The sequence below is a fragment of the Poecile atricapillus genome, chromosome 12 (assembly GCF_030490865.1).
Source record: "Poecile atricapillus isolate bPoeAtr1 chromosome 12, bPoeAtr1.hap1, whole genome shotgun sequence".
NCBI lineage: Eukaryota > Metazoa > Chordata > Aves > Passeriformes > Paridae > Poecile > Poecile atricapillus.
In genome coordinates, this window is record NC_081260.1 from 3,699,327 (window position 1) to 3,724,335 (window position 25,009).

A 25,009-nucleotide genomic window follows, 5' to 3' on the forward strand; every position below is an offset into this window, starting at 1 on the left:
GCTGACAGGGTGCCCAGGGCTTGCTCAGGAGACCTCGTGGAGCCTCTGAAGATTCCCCTCACAGACACACTCCCAAAAACATCTTAGCTGTGCTTGTACCTTCATCCTTCACCAGGGAGCCAGGTGGGAAAATAACCAGCAGTCACACCAGGGAGAGATGATTCTCCAGCAGCCTCTTTGTGCCAGAGGCTGACACAGGCACAGCAAAGCTTTTAAGGAAGTCTCACTTTGATAGTTTGTCTTTTTTTGTCCCAGGAATCAGGGCCTTGTGATAGAAGCCATAGCAGGAGGAGGAAGGCAGCGCTGCCCTGAGGATCTTGCAGGCTAATTAGTTACAGGAGGAGAGTCAGGGCCATGCACAGGGCTGCAGCAGAGCCTGGGAGAAGCCAGATTCCCATTCTTGAGTGTTACAGATACATTTTATATTGTTGGCTTTTTGCAAATATTAAAATGAATGTTATAGGTATAAGGTTAGAAAACTTTGTTATATTAATATAGTTCCTTCTATTTCTGTTATTGATGAAACTTAGAAATAGTGGTATAATACATGTATGTTAAGCTATGGCATAGTATTAAAGCAAAAACTACTTTTGTTTGTATAACACCAAGACTGAAAAAGATGGTTAGAGACCCCCTCTATTCTTAGATTATCTCGTCCAGATGAGGACAGCAGTGACCAGAGCTCTGGGGGAGGAATTTATTGCATTTCTATTATCAGGGAATGTGAAACTTGGTGGAGCCAAGATTGATTTATTGAGAAGGGGGAGAGTCAAAAACTGAACAAAGAAACATCCAAAACTTAAGAAGAATGTTTGAATCACATATGAGAATTCATGGATATGTAGTAGGGTTCTGTTTTTAAGGGACAATCCTTTGTTAGTAAGGTGTGCTCTCTTGGCTGAATGCAGAGACACCCAGCCATATCTGTATACTTTATTTTTATCTCCTAATTTCCTATTAAACTTTTAAATTCTATAAAGAATATGTGAACCTCATTTTTCACACTGAGCCTTTCTGCCACACAGTGCTGTTCCCTCCAAGAGCGCCCCACTGCCTGCTTGGCTCCCAGCCTGTCCCCAGCAGTGCATCCCCTCCTTCCCCAGCACCAGCCAGGGCTCTTTCCCCCACTGAAAGCAGCAGGCTGGGTGGTTAGAGCAGGGGAGCACTGACAGTGGGGACACACAAATATTTGTCAAAGCCAGAGCCCATCCAATCCATCCAATCCATCCAGACATTTGTGCTGCGCTCATCGCCATGGTGTCCGAGCGCCCGGGGTCATGCAGTGACTCAGAGCCAGGGACGAGCTCCAGACCTCCCTCCCCACTGCCAGCTCCAGGAGCAGCTCTGGGGTGGAGGGATCAGCTCCCTGCAGAGTCAGCAGGGCTCCTCCTGGCACTGCCAACTCCTCCACATCCCTGGCAGAGACTCTGGGAGGCTCCAGTGCCCACCTGCGAGCCCTGGGGTGTGCAGCCTGTGGTTTTCTGTGTGGGGCTGCCTCACAAACAAAGAAATACAAGTCCTGCCTTTACTGCACCTGCTTTATCTTGGTGCCAGGGAAGCCATTTCACCTTCTCCAGCCCTGTTGTGAAGGCTGGCTCCCAGTCTGCTCAGGACAGGGATTCAGCCAACACAAAAATATGTCCTGACTCTCAGTGCAGCCCAATGGAAAACCAGGCCAGCTGGTGCCCAACATTCAGACTTTAAGTAGTACAGGAAAATAAACAAAGGACATCAATTCTGCCAATGTTAATAGCTTCAGGCAAGAGGGATACAAAAGTAGGGTATTTCAAATATGGGATAACATCATCTGTAGATTTGTCCAGAAGAGACAGAACTCTGCATTAGTGGATCCAAGACAGGGCAAAAGTAAACCTGGTTTTAGAGGCCCATGCTTTTATCTGTGCCTTGCCAGTGGGTACAAAGAACTAGACTTCCTCCCTTTAAAGAAAAAGCTTCTGCCTGGAAAGGATTTGTAGGCAAGATCACAAGTGAGGGAGTGTGAGAAATTCTGCCACTTTTACCAGTGAATGGCACCCTCACACATCCCTGTTTCTCACCACCACTGGAGAGTTCACCAACATTTTGGCCTGAAAGTAGTTTGATGCCTGAGAATAATGCACTCAGGAAGTTGGAAGGGAAGCAGGCAAAAGAGTTACAATAAAACCTGTCCTTTTTCTGCAAGTGATACTTGTCAAATATCAACACAGCGAAGATAGAGAACAAATTGTGCTAATCTACAATATTTTCCCAGCAACCAGTTATTACTTTCACGTTTCATTTTATAATGCATAAACCCCCAGCACCTGGAGTCACGTTGCTAACAGAAATAACTCGGCACAAGCAGGGAGGAAAGGTTGTGTTTCCAAAGCTGGGTGTGCCTGCACTCCAGCCAGAGGTGATGGCAGCCTGGACAGGGACATGGCTCCCAGAACTCAGCCTGGCTCTCACTGAAGACAAAAGCACAAAGCTCAGTGGAACAGGGGGGTGATTACTCAGGCAACTGCCCTGAGCTAAGGTCCAAGCTGTCCCCTCTCCACTCCTACCCAGGGAAGTTAACACTAGATCAAGTCTGGGCTCTTCTGCCTTCAGATCTCCAGCTGCAACACAGACACAGCCAAAAAGACTCCAGACCAGTGGGCAGGTGAACAGAGCTCGATTTATGGTCCACTGAAGCCACATCATTTTTATGAACTAGAGCCAGCTCTTCAAGGTTCCTGCATTCCTGACCACGTGGATTTGGCACTGCTGGCAGAGCCAAGGTTTGCAGTTGCCGAGGGACAAGGATCAGCCTGAAAATTACCCTTTAGTCTGGACTACAGGAACAAAGGCATTAACAGGGTGTCAGAAATCTCACAGCTTCCCTGATCAACACCTTCCCGCATTTCACTGTGCTGACAGCTTTTCCTAGATATCCAAACCAAACCTTCTCTGCAGTTTAAATGTAGTTTGGTCTCATCATTCCCCCCGCTCCACTACAGTGAAAGAATAAATCAATCATCCTTCCTTAACAACAGCTTTTATGTTCTGAGAAACCATGGCATCCCCCTCCCTCCCCCACCCATACTGCCTTGTCTAGATTAAATGCACCTGATTTCTTCAACCTCTCCTCAGAGGTCATGTTTTCTAAAGCTCTGACAATTAGTGCTGCTCTCCTCTGGCCTTTTGCCAATTTGCCTACATCTCTATTTTAAAGCCTGGTATCCACAAACCAGCCACTGAAGCAACGACACGCTCACACAGACAAAAGAAAAAGCAACCTCCCCTGTACAGAATCCTCCTAAAACCACAGAAACATCTCCAAACCCGCTGCCACCCATCCTGGGAGCTGCTCACTCTGTGTAGGAGGTTAGGGATGGCAAAGGGGCAGCTGAGCTCTGGCCTTTCCAGTGCATCACATGTGCAGCAGGAGAGAGCACAGCCCTGTCTCCTCTGGACAGGAGGAGAAATTATTCAAGACAGCTCTGTGCATGAGCCTCAGCATTCCCTGCTTGCACCCTGCCTGTGGCATCACCAGTCTCCGAGATGCCTGCAGCAGCAGGAAAGCTGCTTTTAGGTCTTCTGCTGAGTAAACAAAGCCAAGCAGAGAAAATTAGAGGCTTCAGTTACCAAACCTACATATAGAACAGGTCTGTGCCTTACCCTGCAATGGTAAATACCCATAGGCATGAGATTCCATCCATGCAAAACCCTGCTCCTCACTCCAAACCCTCCAGAAGCTGAAGTGCAGCCCCAACAGAGCCAAGGTTGCCCTGCACTGTCTGGTGGAAGAGTTTCTGCACAGACAGGGTGGTACAGGCAGGCAGGGGGCCAGGTTTGCTGATCAAGGACCATGGCACCGCAGTGCCTCGCTTGCATTTTCAGTGACCCCCAACCCAACAGGGCCAGCACTTGGGGCAACCTCAGTCTCACCACAGGCACCACCAGCACACAGCCCATCATTCCACTGCCAGGACTTTTCCCTTCACTCCTGAACAAGGCAGGAGCGTTCAGCATCCACTCATTCCTCCTGCAGAAAACAGCTCACCCAGACCACTGCGTCTGCTTTGTTCCCAGCACCGAACCTCGGGGCAGCCTGGCTTGGTGTTTACAGCTCAGAGCCAGGGCCCACGTCACGGCTACGTGCGGCCACGAGCTGGTTACACAAGGCCTGACAGCCGTGGTTAGTTGGGAGCCAAGAGCTCCCAGGTAATTGGAGGTGCAGAAGGCGGCACATCCAGCACCAGGCTTGTCACTGGCTGAGCAGCTGCTGCCAGGGTGAAAACATTCATCCTGTTCATAAATCTCCCTCTGGCCCTCCCAAAACAGATAGCCTTGAATCATTTTTCGGCTGATGGACTAATTAGTCCTGTGCTGTAGTTTTTTTGAAACCACCCCAAAGATAACTCAGAGGCCAGCCTGTTGTCAGGACACTCAAATTTACTACACTCCAGTGCAGGCAGAATGGAAATGCTTCTGGGTTTTCAGCACACAGGAAGATTGCAAGAGGAGTTCACAAATTGCTGTCTGCATCATAGCTGTGCTTACAGATCTCAGGACCAAGGCTCTGCTACAGCAGTGAGAGAACATCTAAAAGATGCCAGCCCAGCAGGCTACACAAGCCAAATCACAATGAAATTTCCCAACACTGATTTTCCTGTTTCTTTCCTTTTATTTTAGCTTATGCACAGCATCAAGCACAAACTCAGTTTAGTTTCAACGTTGCTTGAGGAACAAGAAAAGTTGACCATGTATCATGAAAGCAGAAATGTTCTGGGAACCACTTTCATCCAGCATCTCTGATTTGCAGTGACATCTAGAAGCACCGAGTTCAGCAGGGTCCCTTAAGAACCTACTCAAACTTTTCCAATAAAATCTAGGTTTAAACATGCATTTAACACTTTCCAGTCCTTCTTTCTGCTTGGTTTTTTTTTTCCCCACTCTTATTTCCATGGTCTCTCCCCCACCCACAGCCAATGCTGTGCATTTCTTTTGCCAGGCTTAGCACCACAGCCAGAAGCATCAGACACATTCAGAGGCTGATATTGAAGCTCTCCGTCTACTCCCAGCAGGTGACCCCATGGAATCCCTTGGGTTTAAAAGGGAAAATCCCTCTGTGGCTTTACACTTTGGGGCACTGTTACACATTACTAGGAGAGATGGTCTCAGGGCAAGTCAGCAAGGGGAGGAATAGTTTTTATGGGGGTCTTGTCACTGCTGAGGATTTCTCAGTGGGATTTTGGAGCTAAAAGACAGAGCCCTGGGCTCCAGAGTGTCTGGGGATGTCAATGCCTGCTCTTTCCCCATGGATTCATGGCTCTGCAGGGGCAGGAAGGATATCTACCACCACTGGTTCCCATGGAGATTGCAGCTGCTCTCCGAGTAGGTCTGGCAGAAAACATTTTCTTGGGTATGACAGGTTTCTTACATTTTCCCATTCTCCTTTAGGGAGGGCTTGGCCCTTTTTATACCACAGAGCCCAAGCACAGAATGAGATTTTGCCTAACTCTGGTATGGTTTCCATCCATCTACAGCACACCAGACACAGCATCACCCTGTGCAAGGAGGATAATGAGGATTTCCAGTCTGTGCCATTCTTCTCTCCTGGCATTGTCACCTCACCCAGTCAGACAACTGAACCTGAAATATTTATTTACGAAAGGGAAATACTGGGCACTTCCCAAGGAAAATGGCAAGTTGGACAAAGCTCTCACCAGGATGGGGATATCAAGGACAGCACAAAGGTGGAATGGAACATCTAAGGGAGGGTATAAGCACAGCACAGCTCTTGAGCAGATTTCTGGAACATCAAGCAATGAGGCTTCTGTTCAGTGAGGAACCAGGAGCCACAGCCCTTGCAGAGCAGGCAGAGCTGACCTCTGTTACTGCCAGCTCTGCTCCCTGAGATGCTCTTTGCAAACACACAGGTTAACCTGGATAACAGCAGCCCCAGTCCCAGCCTGCCGTCACATGAAGCCTCCCTACGGATCTGAACAGTCACAGAACATTTTCTTGAGCAAATTGTGCCTGCTCCTGAGCCAGTGCTGAGGGATCCTTCTGGAGGAACAGTGCTTTCCCAGGGCAGATGTAGCACCCGTTCTGTGACTGTTCCAGGGGAGGCAGAGAGTTAAAGAGCACAGTCTGTGAGGCACAGTGGATTACCTAATCTATCTCATGGGTATTTTTAATGGATTAGTAGGTATTAGTGTGGGATATTGCAAATATCCCATGGAAATTTGGGAGTGAGAGAGAACAATCAGCTGGCTGCAAAAACAGTGTAAAGGTTGTCCCAGAGGGATTGAAGAATTACAGAGGAAGCTAAATCAAGGTTGATTTTAGAAGATGTTGGTAGACAGCTACCCAAGCTGAATAAAAACAAGGTCTAAAGTGTACAGGCTTAAAAATGGAACAAAAGAGTAGACACCAAACCTGACAGCATCTGGACTGAGCCCAGTCTAGCAGAGCACCTGTACACACACACACAGGACTCTCAGCATTAAAAAAAAAAAAAAAAAGAAAAAGTTACTGACTACTCAAAACATCATCTCTTCTTGGAAAAGGCCTAGGTCAACATTCAGGAGATAGATTTTTAAAGCTGCTTCATCCTCAGTGATGAAAAGAGTCTTCCAACAGCTTCTGCTTGTGAATCTCCTGCCCAGGTGATGCACATGTAGAAAGGTCACAGCAATGCAAGAGGAAAATAAGTTCTGGGGTTTGTCAAGCTTTAATTTAGAGAGACAATGGCATCACCTCACCAGAACTGAATCATCAACCTGGCATTGACCAGTGGGTCCAAGCAATCAACTCTTTAAGAGCACCTTTCCCAAGGGGACTGAGCACCAGCTCCCATCCATCCCTTAAAGTGCCCAGCTTGCCTGGCAGGGCTGTCACTGCCACTGGATTCTTTGCTAGAACAGGGACACTGCAGAAGGTGGATCCAGAGCTGACCCTTGGGAGAAGAAGGCAGTGCTCCAGCCCCCTGGAGGATGGGTCACCTGCCCTCCCTGTGTCCCCCAGGGCACTCACACGGACCAGCTCCAAGGTTTTGCAGTGTGCAGGGTGTTCCCGTGCTGGATCCCTCTCTGCAGGGCTGGCACTATGAAACACTACCTTTCCCTGTGTTTACACTGAGCAAATCCCAGGAAAGCAGAGACACTGAGCATCCCAGACCCCTCCAGCTCTCCTCCACCAACAGTAGTAGCAGGAGGCCAGTGGGGCTTGCCAAGCAAGTGCCTGTCGTAGAGTGACAGCAAAGCAACGCAAGCCAGGCTTCTCCTCCCCAGCAGCAGCGTGAAGCTTTGTACCCACGCTCAGCAGCCACCCCCACATCGCTCCACCTGAGAAGACTTCCCTCCTACCTCTGTCAGGATCCTGGCAGGCAACTGCATCTCTCCAGAGCCCTGCCAGAGCAGCCCTGGGGCACAGCCCTGCCTGCCTGGGAAGCTCTGGTGGACACATGAATAGTCCAGTCCTTTTGCTTTTATTCAGTCCCTCAGAGCTTGTGTTTGCCCCATCTTCTAGAGCCAGCCAGGGCACTGCCAGAGCCTCTGCTCCTCCAGCTGGGGCAGGCTCAGAAGCCTTTGGCACCCTCCTGCTCCTCCTTTCCCAGCCCAGCACCTGTTACTCTGCTTTTGAAGGGAGCAGCTCTTCAGAAAGGATTGAACACAGACACGGAATTGAACCCCTGGGTGCAAAGCAGGGTATTTAATCATGTACCAGAACACACTCACCACAGGCAGCTGCCCCACCTCCAGCTCTCCAGGTCAGTCTCTGAGCAGACCAACCCCCAGAACTCAGCACAGCCTCAAAAACACTCTTTACAATGCCAAACATCCAATTTCCATACCATCCCTGGTGCTACAAGGTCCACAGAGACACACAGGTTCTTAAGCAGGTTTAGGTCTGAATCCCAAGCGCTGGGATTCCTCCCCCAGCACTATAACACTCCTCACAGAACCAGGAGGTAGGAGTGCAGCAAAATACCTGGAAAACCACAGCACCAGCCTCCTCTTCACAGCCAAACCACCCCCAGTGGCAGGGGTGGTGCTGCTATAAGTGGGACACCCATCCCATGCTATCCCATCCCACAGGATCCAGCCTCTCCCTCCCCCCACAGGCCCCTCAGGTGGGGTTGCCAGCACAGCCCCCAGGTCAGGTCATTTAGCAGTTTTCCCTTCCTGGCAGCTGTGGAAGTTTCTCCCGAGCTGCCCATTGGAATGTCTCACTTCTCACCTGCCCACTCAGGGCACAGAGGTGCTGACCCAGCTTTTCAGTGCTGGGGCTTTCCTGACACCTGAGCAATAAATGTTTTTCTCCATGGAGGAGCCTCTCTCTTGTGTCCACTGGAAATATCCTCCCCCAAAGCAGCTGCAGACCTGGCCTGGACCATAGGAAGTGACCTGGCTGGGAAAACACTCTCACTTTACCAAATGCTGAGCCATCTAATCCCCTCAACTGAAAATGAGCTGAGCCAAATTAATTTAAATGGGTTAATACAAGCTCCTCTGTTCACATCAAATTTGTTTCTCTCTCTTAGAAGTGTTTGTAACAACAAGTAAATACCTGGGCTTGGCATTTTTATCAAAGTGACAACAACAAGGTGTTTTCTCTTTTTTCCTCCCTGTTTTCAATTTTTTTTTATATGAGTTAGTCACACCTCCTCATCACTGTTTACAGACTCATGCTTTTACAGGATGTAACTCCTGGATTGGATCCAGTTGGACATCCCCAGCACGTGGGGAAAGAACAAAAGGAACGAGATGGCCAGGTTGGGACCTGATGCTAAACTTGCACTGTGCCCAAGGTTTATGCTCAGGGGCAGTCAGGACAATTTACAGGGCAAGTACTGAAAAAAATGGAGTGAGTCAGGCCTGAAAATATCATTACATTCACATTAAATTCATATCTCAGTTAGGAATCACGAGAAACAAAGCACACACATAAAAACAAGCCTCCCCCTTTCCAAATGTCATCTATGGGATGAGAAGTTTTTATCCCTCAGTTTCTGAGGCTCTTGGATGTGCTTTGTTCAGGGGTTCCTGCTCTTTCTCCACAGTCTGAAGACAGGGAAGATCTTACAAAATTCAGTGGTGACCAAGAACTGCAAGAGTTTAGTAGGAAAAAGGATTCTAACATGTTCACTTTTGAAAGATTGCCCCCTGTGCTGGAGTTCCCATTATTTCAGTAAGACTTGATTTGCAATAATATCTGGGACAAAAGTTGCCTTTTAGCCCAGAACCTCTTTATTAAGACATAAAACTAAGTCCCATTTGCTCACCAAAATAATTGCTTTCACTCAGGATGCATGGATGAGTGAATCTTGCAGAGCTTTTACATATATATTCATCTCCAGCAATTCATCAACACAATAAGCACACATTATTAACTTGAGTACTCATCAATTTCTTTTTTCTGGAGCTTCAAATACTAGCAAGGAGCTAGTGTGCAATAGGGAAGAAAAACATGTAGGGGAACTTGTGATAAATGTTCTATTTTTGCTGTGAAAGGAGGATAAGGAGAAGAATTCAGCTCATAGCCTACCCTCTCCCTCACTTCCAAAAATTTCGTGCCAAGCTGAAATCCTTCTCCAGAGGCCAGGAGAATGGGCTCTCCTGCAGACCTTCTCCAGGTGACATCTGTGAGCTGGGTGAGCTCCTCTCCTGGCCTGACAGCTTCTGATCTTACACCCAGAGCTTTGCCACTGCCACAAGCACCCCATTTTAATGCACCAGCCACTGAAACTGCCCAGTGCAGCCCTTGGACATGGCTTTTCCCCCGGCACGAGGTTCCCCCAACTTGGAGACATCACCTGTGGTCCCACCAGCACCAGGCTCCTCAAAGGGAGCAGCAAAACACCTCACTGAGTGTAAGAGAGGAGTAAAAAGTACTCCAGGCAGCTGAGGGGATGTTTGGAAAGCTCTGCTGGCCAGGAAACCCATCCTGGCACTGCAGCACAGAGCTGGGGAAGAGGAAGGGGCACTTTGGTGCTCTCCCAGCTCAGCTGGGGTGACAAAGTGTCCCAGGAATGAGGCAGTCACCCTATTTCTTCCTCTGCTCTTGGGCTGTGTCACAGAGAACAGCCCACCGTGCCTTTCAGTGGCTGGGATGGCTCTGCAGGCTCAGAGGAGAGCCCCACATGGGGACAGGGAAGGCTCTGGTGTCCCCTCTTGCTGACAGCCCCTGGGGGATTCATGACAGGAACCCGTGAGTGGAAGCTGACAGGAGTGCAGGACACCCTTCCCGGTTTTGCTACTCTGTGACATGATCATACATAGTAAATATATTTTCTGCCACACGTAGCAGTTTTTTAAACCTTTTGCCAATGATCAGATTTGCAAAATTTCAGTTTTTCTAGGAAGGGGTGTTGAGGAAAGTCCTTCTGTTTCATCCATGAGAAGGGGAACTATTTGTGAATGAGGTTAATACCCATGAAGTAAGAGGTTTTCCTGTGGCTATTCCATGACATTTCTCTGCAGCAGGAAGTGAGCCCACCTGCCTGTTCCCTCTGGGGATCCCACAGGACTCCACATCTGAAGGAAAGGTCACAATTTGGTGATCAAGCAATGGCCCAGAGCTCAGGAGGTGCCTAGGCCTGCTCTCACAAGTAAAGAGAATGGCAGGAAGCAGAGCTTCCTGGTGCCATTCCTTCTGCTGCTGTGGGTTTTCAGCATCACCCCCCCAAAAAGTGCCCCCCTTTTAGGTGTCTCCGAGGTGTGAAATGGCCCCAGTGGTGGCCCATCCTCCCCCAGGTGGTGGGGAAGATTTGTTAGTCAATATTTGCACAGCACAGGAGCCTTGCTGATATCTATCACACAGAGCCCCTAGTTCCACCCGAGAACAAATGATATTTGTGCATACTCAACATCACATCCAGCTCAGCCCTGATCTGAGAATCCTTTTTGGCGAGTGATGATGTCCAGGGCAGAGAGAGCACAGCTTGATTTCCAGAGCCCAGGCTGAGCTGGCAGGTAGAAATATCTTGTTTTGACTGGTAAACTGAGCAAGTTTGACATGGAAACCACTGAGGGAGAATAAATATGGAACAACAAGATGTAATTTTACAGAGTCTCTCTTCCAACTAGAACTGCACTCGGAGCCATCCCAGGGCTGAATTAAGAGGTCCTGAGGTCTAGGGAGGGGAATTCTGGACACAGTGGGTTGGGCTGAGGCTCACCCCTGTCACAAGCACAATTATTTAACAGGACTATTCCTGCCCAACTGCAAAGAACAGGAGAAACAGGAAGGGGAGGGGGGAAAGATCAGAGGGGAAAAATGGAGTTTTTAGCTGTGACACAGAATCAGGGATAAATGCCACAACCAGAAAAACAGCCTGTAGGAACGGAGTGATCAGTGCTTCCCAACCCAGCCTGAAATTCCTGCTCTGCTCAAAGCAAACAGTGGAGCTTCCACATCCCAGGGAAGAGAGAAGAGCTCTGCCTCCATCCATTTAATGGGAACAGGATCGACCCCTGGGTCTCCAGAAAAGCTGTTTAACTGACCAGTCTGTGCCACTAGGCTCAACTTTGCCCTTTCTCACACATGGGACGTGAATTCCTCTGAAAGACCTTGTGCCTCCATTAAACACATCTTTTGGCTTGTCCATGTTTCCGGTCATGCTTTAGCAAGTGCATGATATTTCACATTAAATATCAAGATATAAAAACCTCCAGCAAGGGCTCTCTGCAAGAATGGGTTTTACAGACCAAACACTGTCAGCACCACTAAAAAACCTTCTCACATCCAGCCAGTCTGACACTGTATCAGGCTCCAACTCTATTTCTTTGAACCAGACATAGGTGAGAAAAGTGACATGCACACACAGAGTCTCTTTCACAAGGCCCTAAAACTACAGCACATTCCTTGGCTTTTCAATTTCGTGTTGTGTGGATTAAAAATATTTCTCTGCCTAACTGGGATACTGGGAGTTTTAGGGGATGAACAATGCAGGTATGTAAAGCTGCTCTGATGAACAGCTCCAGGCTGGTGGGAATATATTTTGAGTAATCAAAAGGACTTCTACTAATGGATTTTACACTCCTTTCACATTTTGCTTTCAGTGGCAGCCCCTCGAAGGCAAGTTTACTGGCAGGAATAATCTCAGAAATGGTGAGTGTTACGCAGATGTTTGTCAAGGAGGAACATGGGTCCAGGTGATGTGGCAAACATCCCCCAGACTGGCTACAAACATCAATCTGCTTTTAGTCAGTTAATTAATTAACAAGTATTGGAATTATTCTGCTAATGGGCAACTCGAACGCATTGCATCTTGATGTAAAAAATCTGTGACTAACGGTGCAGGCAAAATTCCTGGAATAAAAGCTTAGTTAAAATGCTGATGACATCTTGGTTATAAAAGAGACTGAAGCAGCCAAGGGAGAAAAGGAAAGAGAAGGGCAACCAGATTAATTTATCCCACGTAATGGCATTATGGGCATGAGGATCAACATCTCCAGTTCCAGTGGAAGTCCACTGGAATGGATGACAGCAAAACTTTATGTTCCCCACTGGGCACCAAATGCTGAAAAAGGCACACAACTTGCTCACACACCCAGGGTCAGTGCTGGGCTGAGATTCAGGGGAACTCATCTCCATTGATGTCTTCTCCCAAAACTGCCTCCACTGCTCTGTGCCAGAGATTCCTGTCTCAAAAGGAGGATAATAAGTGCGGCCACACATGAATGCACAAGGGTGTTCAGTGTGCAGCAAGAGGTTCACAAGCTCTGTCACACCAGAGGAAGGGACTGGTCTAATATCCTAAAATATTGCCCTCAAGAACAAAATCAGGAGGAAAGCAAAACGGATGGAGGTTAGGTGGAAGGATGCCCACTGCTGAATGGGTGTTATGGACCCAGTTCTTAATTAACCTGCCCACAGCATCCTTGCTTTTCCTTGATTGATAGAGGATGGATTTGCAGGAGGGCAGCGCTGACAGTGGGGTCCCTGCCCGCCCTGCAGTGAGTGAGGGGGAAGCCCACAGGAAAGGGAAGATGTTTTTGTGGCTGAGCCGTGTTTTTCAGGACTGGGGGTGTCACAAGTTCCTGCGTGCTCTGTCCTACTCGAGCCGCCCGAGCTCATGGATTTCGGTGAACTCTGCGTGTCTCTCTCTTGGGGCGCTGGGGCTGAGCGCTCACAGCTGTGGCTGAAATCAATCGGAGCTGTGCTCCAAACAGGCAGTGGCTGGCTCCAGTGCTGCTGAGCATCCTGGAAAATCCCATCTTCACTGGGCACCCCTCAGCAGGGGATACCTTTGGCTTCTCGGGGGAGAGGTGTGAACACACTCCCGCTGTACCGGTGTGCTTGACAGCAGTCATAAAAACAGCTGATGCTGTGTGGAGAGCAGCTCTGAGCACAGAGCAGCCAGCAAAGCACAAGTCCAAGATGGACTTTGGGTGCTCAGTCCCAGGCTTTGCACCAGACAATCACCTCAACCCACCCCAGTCAGCTGCTGTGGCCACCTCAGTTGTCCCCACTGCCATGTCCCCAGCCTGCCCCCTCTGGAGTGAGGGGAACGAGAAAAATCAGCTCCACATGTAAATGGCAGCTTGGTGTGCTCTGTAGGGCTGTTCAGGAGGAAGCAACTCCTGGACCTTGCCTCTGGTGCACCCTCACAAGGGAACAAAATACAGATCCCTGGAGAAACCCCAACTCTTGGCTTTTTCTGAAGTCTTGTGCATCTGACTTTGCAGCCTCCGAGTCCTTTTCGCAGCATGTATTTCGTATAAAAAGAGCAAAGTGAAAAAAATAGAAATTCCATCATGTGGCAATGTGTTAACATCCACATATGTCCCAAGAAGGACGGGATCCTTTCATTTCCTGCCACTTCAGTTAATGAAGTAAGACACAACAGCAGGAGGTTGTCATCTTCCTTCTGGATTAGCCCTAGAGAGGATGTGACCCATGGTCTGGAGCCAGAAGTCACATAAACTGGGGAGGAAGCGAGGGCTGCACAGCTGCAGCCAGTTTTACTGACCAAGAATGGCCTTTTCTTAATGCTCTTTATTCAGGAAGGAAAGTGGGACTGCTGCCCTAGTAGGTATCCACCTTTCCTTTGGCCTTGAGTGACACTGGGGTTTACAGACTTTCCAGACTGCTTCTGTCTCTCCTTCCTCAATGAACTCCCTTCTCCAGATCCACAATTAGCCCTGTGCTTTCCAACCCAGAGCTGCTCTTCTGCCCAGCCACGGTGTGGGGACAGAAGGCTGGCATTTCCTGGTGGAGTCAGGCTCTGTGAAGAGCAGCATTTCAGGTTCACCCCTGCCCAACTCTTGACAAGCCCTCCTGCAGGCACGGAAGGAGTTGTCCCTGGTGGGACACAAGGTTTCCTGCTAAATCTCAATTCCCTGCCCCAAAAGGGCTGGCTCAAGGCATCTCAGAAAAAAATAAAAAAAAAAAAAAGAAGGAAAATTGAACCTGGCTGCTCTGAGGTTTAAACATTTTTTGTCACAGAAGAGGAGGGGAAAGCTGAGAACTAAAACCTAGAAGGACAAGTGAGCAGTTCCTGTGGCCCCCCAGAACGGCAGCCCAAAGAGCAGCACCCACTGCCCTGTTCCAGCCCCACAGCCTGGTCCTCCTGCAGCAGCATCACTGCTCTGAGATGCTGCCCTGGCAGCAGAGGCAGTGGGGACACAGCCCTTGTGCCAGCCAGGTCTCTGGTGACCCTGGGGACCCTCCTGCTCCACATGCACAGGGGCCAGCCCTGCAGTGGGTGCTGCCGTTTCACCCCCCAGCATTTTAGGACAGGGAAAAAAACAAACCCCAGCACGTACACGATTTGGCTCACTTGCAGAAATTTCTGAATCATTTTTTCCTAAAATTTCACCACCCCCCCCCCCCCCCTTCAAAAATCCAAAGCAAGCTGGCCTGGAAAAAAACACCACCATGCAGTGGAAAACAGGGACGTTTTTGGGAAGGCTTTAACAGTACCAACAGCCTTGACCATGGAAGAAACCAAATTCCCATTCCTTCCAGCACAGGACCACTAAGAGCTGCTGTTTCCCAGGCACACGGGGCTGGTGGGCCAGGGAAATAACACAAGCCCCCCTTGCCCTGCTGCTTCTGTGGCAGCCGGTGCAGCCGCTCGGTGTTGGAGCCCTGAACCACTGACGATGCTTCACTGCAACACTTTATGCATCAGCAATCATTTATTTTTACAATTCTGGCTTTCAGAGTGATGCTGTTACACAGGGAAAGGCTGAGGATTTCACCCCCAGCTCCACTGAATTTGGAGTGGCCGCTGAAGAAGGAATGCTGGGGAATAAACAGGACATGGGAGCAGGGCTGGGTGCCCAGGAGGGTGGAGGTGTGATGGAGCAGAGAGACTCTGAGAGCAGGAGGGGCAGGGGACAGGAAGGAGGAAGGCCAAGCTATTGCAGCAAAGAGGGGTTTGGATATCCCAAAAGAGGGTGATGAGAGCTGGGAAGCCTCATCCATGACACAAAGCAGACAAGGAGCAGGACACAGGCTCATTTCAACCCAAGACTCCTTAAGTGCTAATTTTCCTTAGGGAAGTTCGACTTCAAAATGGGGCAGGGAAAGCTGCTGGATCCACAGACATGAAAACCCAGGATTTACTGTGTGGTCCCAAGGGCTTCACGGTCATTCTGTTTTCACCAGGCATTTCCAGACCCGTGCATAGCCCCCAAGAGAAACACCAGGAACCCTGCACTCCAGGAGGGCTGGCAGCAAGGAGCAGAGTTTGCCCTCACCTTGCTTTTGGCTACCAAGACCTGCAAATGATGCTGGAAAACCATAAAGAGCCATCTGCTTGGAACTCTTGCAAAGTTTTGGGCTGGAAACATTGCACCAACAGAGAGCAGCTGAGTCACTGAGCTCAAGCGGGATCTTCCTGCCATTCCTTCATTGCCTCCTTCTCTACCCTGGGGCAATATGATCTTAGTTTGCTTTCTTTTCCCTTTTTCTTTTATTTTTATTTTTTTTTTCTCCTATGGAGCTAATGCTTCTGAAAGTGAGTGCCTAAGAGCACTTACCAGAGCCAGGGTGCTGCTCTGAAAGCTCCCTCCCCACGGCTCTGATTCCCAGACCTTATCTGCAGCTCTCCCTGCTCACCAGCTCCTAACCCATGGACATCCTGTTTGCCTCGTGGTGTAATTAATGTGCTGTACAAATCACCCCCCAGACTGTCCCCAGCCCTCAGGGCCAGCTGGATGGCACCCACCTGTGATTTGATGTTCCTGTGAGAACATTGTGCTGTCCCAAAGAGCAAAACCCTCTCTCTGCATTCTCGCTGGTCTTGCAGTACCAGGACACAGATCTCTCTCTCTGAGGCCTGGCTCCATCTTGCTCCTCCCTGCACATCCCTCCTGAGGGCTGCTCCAGATCCAGGCCACAACCCTGCCCAGACCCTTTAGACTTGTTTGCCATGACCCCACTCCTGTCCCCTCACTCCCAGGCCCTCTCCTGTACCTGTGGTCCCCTCACGTCCCACCCTGGCACTGTCCCACACCTCTCCAGCGTGCTGTGACACTCCAGGGCCTGGAGACCGAGCTGTCCCTCAGGCTGCTCACACCTAACCGGGGTGGCTTCCCCGTGGAGCTGCCCCCAGATTTTTCCATCATCTCCTCACGTCTCCAGCTTTCCCTTTTGCTGTCTCCCCCCCTCAGCCGAGCTCCCCAGGTGAGCTCACGGCCCTCATTGCCATGGCACCACCCCTGAGAGCCGGCCTGCTCATCGGCCTAATGGCTTTCCAAGGGGCTGGGAGAGGGAGGAGAGCGAGTGCCTGACGCTTCTCAGCCACTCAGCTTGGCCCAGAGCTAACGAGGCATCTCAAAATTAAAAAGTGAACTGCAATCCCCAGCAGGCCTGTCCTCCTTTTGGCATTAGGCGGAGTTCTCTTTCTCTTTTTTTTTTTTTTTAAAAAAAAGAGGACTGGAGAGCTGTGAGTTGTATTTGGAGCTGTGGAAGCACCCCATCCTGGGCAGGGTTGGGGTGCTGGGAAGAGCCTTGGGGCTCTCTTAGACTGTGAAGGGCAAGAACTGCCTCACCATGGCAAGTGGTACATGGGAACAGGGAACATCCAAAGGATCCCAGCTCCTCCTGCTCCACAGGCAGGAGTGGATGGAGGAGGCACCCCAGGATGTGGAGGTGGGACACTGTGAGGGTGGGGACACTGCAGGGTGGCTGCCACTGATGTGGGAGTAGGATGGCAAGAAGGAAACAGCTCTGCTGCAGGAGGGAAGCATGGGGAAAGCAGGCAGGAAAGAGCAGGGAAGGGAGGGAGGGAAGCCAGACTGCTTCATCGTGTTTGTGGGTTGCATTTCTCCTGTGGGAATCTGTCTGGGAAGGACCTTGCTGTGCCCACACCTCCACAGCACCGCCTGCTGTGACCTTCCTGTCCCCAGAGCCTCATCCTTGAGCCAAGTAGAGCTGAAGGCTCTGGCTTTAGAGGCACAGCTCACCCTGGTTAATGGGCAGCTGAGTGGCAGCTGCTTTGCTCCAGTCCCATCCACTTGGGCAGGCAGCTGCCTGTCCAGCCAGACCCCCTGGCCAGCTCTGAGACAGCTCCAGGACCTGCCTTCAGGGTACAGGGCTCCCAGCAGGACCTGCCACTCTCCAAGGTGCCACCCTGGCCATTCCAAACTCACCCTAAACGGTGTTCCCAGTATGACAGCACAGCAGAGGGGGCTTACACCCTTTTTGCCCAGCTGGAAGGCAGAGCAGGGGTGGCAGGACAGCCCAGGTGGAGCACAGGGCAGTCCTGGAGAACAGCCCAGCCCTCAGGATACTGGAATTGAGCTCAGTCCAGCCCCACACGTCACTGAGAGACAGAAGGGCTGCACACACACAGCTCCCAGGGCTTTGCCCAAACTGTGCCTGTTCCACAGAACATCCAGAGCAGGAAGGGACCCACAAGGATCATCCAGTCCAACTCCTGACCCTGTCCAGGACACCCCAACAGCCCCAGCTTGTGCCTGAGAGCAGTGTACAAATGCTCCTGGAGCTCTGGCAGCCCTGGGGACATGACCATTCCCTGGGGAGCCTATTCCAGGTTCCAATCACCCTCTGGGGAAAGAACTTTCTCCTGAAATCCAACCTGAGCCTCCCCTGACACAACTTCATGCTGTTCCTGTGGGTCCTATGGCTGTGGCAGCTGTACACCACTTACTGGGGAGAGCTTCACCCTCTCCACAGTGGGACTGTGAATGGATCAGGAGCCACACAGGGTTAGACATGGCATGATCCAACTGGATTTCACCTAGAAATGGGCTTCATCTAAAACCCCAGAGAACTGCTGAACTCTGGGTACAGCAGAAACTTCTACCCCTTTCCCCATGCCTTATAACACCAACAAGCTCCAGCTTCCAGACTCTTGTGTCTGCCCAGCTGGAAATGCTGCAGGAATTTTGCCTGGAGAAGCTTGGCCTTGGGGGAAGGAGCCAGGGATGCTGATAGTTTGGGCATCTCATGAGCACCAAGGCGCTTCCCCCAGGACCTTGAATAAAGGGAAGGACAAGAAAGGGTGAAAGGCAACAGTGAGGCAATTACAGGGAAGGGGTTATGGTCATAATTCTATTTCTTTGCTTGAGTGAGGAGAAGTGCAGCTTGCACTTTGGGAATTCAGAGTAAAATCAAGTCAAATGCCACGGTTTTCCAGCCCCATCCATCCTGCAGCCCAGGAGGACGCAGTGCCTGCCGAGCCCAGCCTGAGCACCGCACAGATCTGGCAGGGTCAGCAGAGCCCTGCACTGAAGGAAGGGCTGGGCCCCTGTCCTGGGCACCCTGAGGGCCTGGAATCAGAAAACAAAAGCTGCTGGACCCCCAGCCCATGGGTCCCTCTGCGCCATGGCTCTGCGTCACCTCCTGCCTCACTGTCACAACCACCGCCGTGCCTTTGCACTGTGCTTCTCTTCCAGTTTTATGTCATCTCCACGGCTCTCCCCCTCATAAAATGTGACTGCACCAATTTCTGTGATCGGGGCTGGCCAGGTAATAGGGACATTTCATGTTTGCCGGGCAGAGCCCTTAAATCAAAGCCAGCCATATCCCATGTCCAAAGGAGTGAGGGAAGATTTGGAAGCCCTGTTTGCCTGCAGAATGCTGCATCCAAAGTGTCTCCCCACTGCTCTGGGTGACCTCCCAGGTGCTCCTGAGCACTGCAGAGGGATGGGCATCATCTCCTCCCCGAGCCCTCCCTGAGGCCAGGGTCCAGCAGCGCTTGGTGCTGCCTCCTGAGAGCCCCTGTTACGCCATAAGGAGATGAGGGATGGTGTTTGTGGGGATGGAAGGGAGTGTCTGCTGAAGGGTATGGGGTGGTCAGTGCTTGGGGCAGGGCTGGGTGAGGTGTAGGGAAACCAGAGGTTTAGAGGAGAGATGGGTTTGGTCATGGGAAACAGCGATACACTGCAGGGTGCCTTCAAAACCTGATGAAATTGCTGAGGATATTCCTCCACTCCCAACATCTAGGAACTATGGATCAGCCCTGTTGGGAGAAAACTGCTCCCTTGAGCCAATAAGTAATTGTCCCCGGCCTCTCTTCCCCCTGAGAGCACAGGAATGAACCTGTTTCCCACCAGGCAAGCAGTCCTGTGCGGAGGGACACCTTGCCGTGTAGCTGTCCTGTGGGCTGAGCATCATCTCCTCAAGAGGAGGAAATAGCATTGCCCAGAAAAAGACTTAAACCAGCCAAGCTTGGCAGACTGAGTTCAGAATCCTCAGATCCCCCTCCCTGTGCTTTTCCAGTGCCTGCTCCTCTCCAAGAAATGAACCTGGGAACACAACTGTGCCCAAAGATTTTCCATATTTCATCCCCACCAGGCCCTTGTGATTCTCCTGTTTGCTCGCAGGACCCAAGGGAGGAATTGAAGATCCTTGCACCTCCTACTGAATGGCAGTCAGGCCACCAGCTCCCCAGAGAATATTTTATGCCTCACTGTTGCTGAGGGAGCAGCTTTGCAGGCCAACCAACAGCCCCGCCAGCAATCACCTCGACCCTCTGCAGGGAAAAGAGCCAAAATATCTGGCACTGGGAGCAGAAATGGAGGAGGCATGACTTGTTGTCTGTGATGGAGGAAAGCTTGGAGCAGAGGAAAAGCCGTGTGTCTCTGTTGTGGCAAAATATCCCCAGAAACGCCGCAGCATGGACAAGGCAGCTGTCTGCAGAGATGGTGATGGTGCAAGGAGAGGAGCCGGCGAGAGGAGAAGGAAAAGCAGGAGGGGTGAAAGAAATGTGAGGGAGAAGGTCATGAGGGTGTGAGGGCTGGGATTGGAGGTGTCTGAGGGAGCTCTGCCTGCCAAGGGGCCAGCACAGACACAGACATGCCTGCCCGCGGCCGGCCCTCACCGTACCTCCAAAGTCAGGCCTGAGGCGGACGTCATAGCCCTTCAGCAGTTTGTCCACAATCTCTTTCACCACAGAAATATTTCCAGTGGAGGGGCTGAAAGACAAAAGAAGAGAGTTCTCATCATCCTGTGTGACACCAGGGGTCCTGGCCAGGTACCTCAGCATCCTTCACACCCCAGAACACCTCAGCCATGGGCAGAGCCTCTCTGCTCGTGTTTTCTGTCCTTGGCCCAGCTCTCAGCCCCCCACCTGCCCACGAGCCCCACAGAGGCTCCTACCAGGGCTCCTAAACCACCCTGGGAGGTGCTCAGAAGTCTCAGCAGTGTTTTGGTTCCTCTCCTGCAGCTCACCCTGACTTCAGGGCACCCCAAGCTCCGTTCCTTGGTATCCCTCTGGTGTGAGCATCTCATTGAGTACCCTGGCCCCTGACCACACATTTGGGGTCTTCCCTGTGTCCTGCCCACAGAGGGGTGCACATAGAGGCAGAAATTGTCCTTTTGCCCCCCAGGTTGTGCATGGGGCAGCTGCAGCCTCTCTCTTGCAGGTCTCACTCCCCTTCCTCAGCCAAGCTGGGCTCTTGCTCCAGGTCTTACATCACCCAGCACAAACTTGGCGTGTCCCAAGGGCCCCACTACACAAGTGGCCCCCACAGGCACCCCAGTGCAACCTCTGCTTCTCACTGCACCCTGGGGTTTCTCTGGATTATTGAAGCAAATGAGAAAACAAAGCTCCTTTTTCTCCTACAGCCTCAATGTAGGGCTGATCTTTGCCATGTAAAAATTCAGTTTCTGTCACTCAGCATCACTGTGAGTCCTTAGCAGCGCAGATCAAGAGGCAGAGACAGGGAAGGAGAGTCCATCTTCCCCTCTGTGTGCCAGAGCAGCAATCCTTTTCCTCCCAGCCCTTTAACCTGTGCACAGAGAGGGCAGATGTCCTCCCCAACACCAATCCAGCCGCTCCAGCAAGAAGGGATTTCCTTCTAAAATCAGCCCAAGGGCCAAACCAAAACTGAAGGTGGGAAACCAGAAAGCAGGGGATGCTAAAAATACTGGACCTATTCAGTGCTGCGGGGTATATCAGGTTTAGTGCCTGAATACCCAGCCTCGGTGCCTCCCTCGTCCCCTGCTTTGCATGAGAATAGAGACCCTGCCGGTGACAACTGCTGCTCTTTGCTGTCACCCACCACAACAGCATGTCTCCCTGTCAACACCGCCTCCCACATCCATCCCAGTCAACCTGGAAAGCTGCACCACGGCACTGCCTCTGCCTGCCAGCCCCGTGCCTGGCTGGACACCGGGGCATGTCCGTGTGTCTGCACACACACACAGACACACAGACACACAGACACACAGACAGGCGTGCTCTCCGGGCTGCACCGAGGGTGTAGGGACTCCCTGCCTGTGCACAGACACAGGAGAGCAGGGGGTGCAGCTCCAAAACGTGCACCGGTGTGTGTGCCTGCGTGTGAGAGCATCCCAGCCAGGGCTGGAGGTGGCTGGAGGTGACTGGAGGTGGCTGGAGGTGGCTGGAGGTGGCTGGAGGTGACTGGAGGTGGCTGGAGGTGGCTGGAGGTGGCTGGAGGTGACTGGAGGTGGCTGGAGGTGGCTGGAGGTGGCTGGAGGTGACTGGAGGTGGCTGGAGGTGGCTGGAGGTGACTGGAGGTGGCTGGAGGTGGCTGGAGGTGACAGTGGGTGCAGACCTTGGCGTGAGATGAGGTGCTGGGCTGTGGACACGATTTGTGAGGAGCACAGAAGCAGGCATTTGTGGGTTCCTGAGGCTGGGTTCCCTGGTGCCCAGACTCTCCCTAGGGCTGTGGGTGGAAGCACGTAGGACCACCTGGGAGCCTGGGCAGCTCTCAGGGCTCTGGATGTGCAGGAATTTCTCAGCAGGACAAGGATGTGCAAATGTGAGACAGCACCCAGCTCTGGTGCATGGACAACCAAGGAGCCCTTGTGCTGGCAGGGGAGGGGGTCTGAGCTGCACTCCTGAGCGTGCTCCTAGGAGGGGTTCAGCTCCTCCTTGCACGGCTTTAATCACTGTGAAAAGGCCAGAGAAGTGTATGCAGGTGGACACCTTGGCAACACTGTGTCCAGGCTTGCAAGGTCCACCTGCATCTGTGGATTTCTCTGCAGGTGTGTGAGGTTTTGCAGCATGCAAAGCACAGTCCTGTCACTGAGGATTCAGAGTGTGCACCAGCATTTGTTCATCTCTAGACAGCCATTCCTAGGTACACAGATTTCCATATTCATAATATGGACACTGTGCATTTCTCAAGGGGTTTAGACACCTCTGTTTGGATTCCTACAGTGCATAAAGTCAGGAATCAGTGTTTACCTCATTAATATAAGCAGGGAAATTGAGGTAGAGACAGTAAACAATGTGTCAGAGGCCCTGCAGAAAGGAGCAGAGTGGGAAGAAGGCCATGGGGACTCTTTCCTCCTCACAGCTACAAGTTGGCCTAGTGAGGGAATAAACCATCATGATTAAGGACAAGGTCTTTTGCCTCCCAGTGCTCCCTCTGATCCAAAAAGCCACATCCCTCCCACTGAGGAGGTGCATTTGCCCAGCTGTGGGCGAGCAGCTGCATGCCAGTGCTATTCCTGGCAAATGTGGGTCTGCATCCGCTCGGGGAGCACATACAGCCAGCCTGTGATCTGAATTCCGGAGCGCTGTGCCCCTGATTCTGTGTCAGCGGGCATGTGCTTTGCATATCCACGTACACTTGCAGCCAAACATCTCCATACCAGCACCCCGTGCTGCTGGCTGGGGTGTGTAGGAGTAGCTGGAGGCTTGTGCACATGGAGAGTGTTTTGTCTCCGAGCTGTGCACAGATACACACGCAGACCGTGGGTGAAAACAGCGCTGGACATGCAAACGCACATGCCAGGACACACGTCAGAGCAAAGGGGGCTGCTGCGGGCTTTGAATGTCACACGTTTGCTTGGACAGTGCCTCCCGAGCTGCCGCCTGCGTGTGTCCCCACACAGCGGGACCACGCATGAATGGTGTGGGCAAGGTGGGCGCGCGCCTGCGCCCCTGCGTGTTTATAACGCTGGCAACACAAACCTGGGCACCCTCAGCCCTGCCAGGACCTTCCTGTGCCTGCTTATAACGCTGGCAACACAAACCTGGGCACCCTCAGCCCTGCCAGGACCTTCCTGTGTGTGTTTATAACACAAACCTGGGCACCCTCAGCCCTGGCAGGACCTGCCTGTGTGTGTTTATAACACAAACCTGGGCACCCTCAGCCCTGGCAGGACCTGCCTGTGTGTGTCGGGAACGCGCTGCTCCCTGTGCACGGCTGGCAGGGAGATGCCACAGCTCCCCCCGGCAGCGCGCAGGGACAGCCGCACCTGCCCGCAGGTGTGCGGAGGGAGGGAGGGAGGGAGGGAGGGCAGCAGCAGCAGGCAGCTCTACTCCCGGGTGTGAAAGCAGCTCCGGAGCGAGCAAACAGGTGTGTGCTCAGCACACCTTGGCCAGGCTGGATGGGCGCCCGCAGCTCCGGAGCGCCGCAGCCGGAGCGGGCGGGGGATGCTCGGCCGGTGGCAGGCCGGGCAGGTGAAGCTCCGGAGGTGAGGAGCGACACCCGGGCGGGCACGGATGGCTGCGCACACGCAGGGACGGATCCGGATGGATGGCACCCACAGAGGAGGGTGTTGCGTGCCGTAAATCTGCTCGGAGGCACGGCCGTGGGCATCGCCCCCGGAGCTCCGCAGAGCCGCGGCTGTGGCACGGCGAGGCTCGCTCGGTGCCAGGGTGGCTGCGTGTGCAGGCTCAGGCACGGCCGAGGCAGCCTGTGCCGGGTGCGTAGCGCAGCTCCGGGGCTCCTGCGGGCACCATGTTCCACAGCAAACCCCTTCTCTGGCCATTTTCCCCCGGTTTGGGGAGGGGGACACGCACACACGCTCTGCGAGGTGGGCTCCGTCCGCAGCGCCTGCTCCACATCGCATGTAAGAGCATCCCTCCTCCCCCAAATCGGCACGGGCTGGGGAATAACAATAGCAGACGGCAGGGGAAAGCGATTTGGGGAAAGAGCCCCCTCCCCTTTCCCACATCCAGCTCGATGGAGAAAACCCAAAACAAGACAAACAAGCCCTGTGCCAGCCCCCCTGTCCCTGCAGCCTGGGATCGCAGTCCTTACCTTTGCGCACAGCAGGCGAGACAAAGAGCTGCTAAAGCAGAGACAATTCCACTCAATCTGTCTGCCTGAAATGTCCACATTTCCACAAAGACGAAGGATGAAAAAAAAAATCTTTGGAGGGGAGGGGAAAGAAAGATGGATCTTCTGAAATCCCCCTCCAAAAAAAGGGGGGGAGGGAAAAAAAGAAGCCGACCCCCCCCCCAGTTAATGATTTCCTAGAGAAAAAGAATAATAAAAAAAACTAAAAAATGAGGGGGAAAAATACCCCCTCGCTCCTTCAGTGCCAGTCAAAGAATTCGTTTCTTCTTCCTTTCAGCATCCTCTCAACAAGAGACATCCTCTGGCAATGGAGAAAATCCCAAGAGAAAGAAAAATAAAATGCCCCAAAATGGGCTCAGCAAAATGTGAAATCGAATCTCACAGGTACGCGGCAGAAGAAGAAGAAGGGAAAAAAAATTTAAAAAGGCAAAAGAAAAAAAGAAAAAAACCAACTCAGTGTCCCCTGAGCACTCCACTTGGATTATTTTTCCTCCTGCTCTTTTGCCATCCGGTTCTGCAGATGTTGCATGGCTCCTGCTACCCACCTTCAGAGAGGA

The 25,009-nt window shown here is 51.9% G+C and overlaps 1 protein-coding gene across 1 annotated transcript in view; it reads right to left on the minus strand.

The window, feature by feature from the left end:
• Window positions 1–24,711, minus strand: part of LOC131583584 (gamma-aminobutyric acid receptor subunit beta-4) — a 70,831-nt gene extending 46,120 nt beyond the window's left edge. The window contains exons 1-2 of the mRNA XM_058847871.1: window positions 24,414–24,711; window positions 20,278–20,366 (exon numbers count right to left, since the gene is read on the minus strand). Coding sequence (XP_058703854.1) covers window positions 20,278–20,366; window positions 24,414–24,493 — 169 coding nt within the window. The 5' untranslated portion in view covers window positions 24,494–24,711. The remainder of the gene's footprint in view (window positions 1–20,277; window positions 20,367–24,413) is intronic.
• Between the last annotated feature and the right edge of the window lie 298 nt (window positions 24,712–25,009).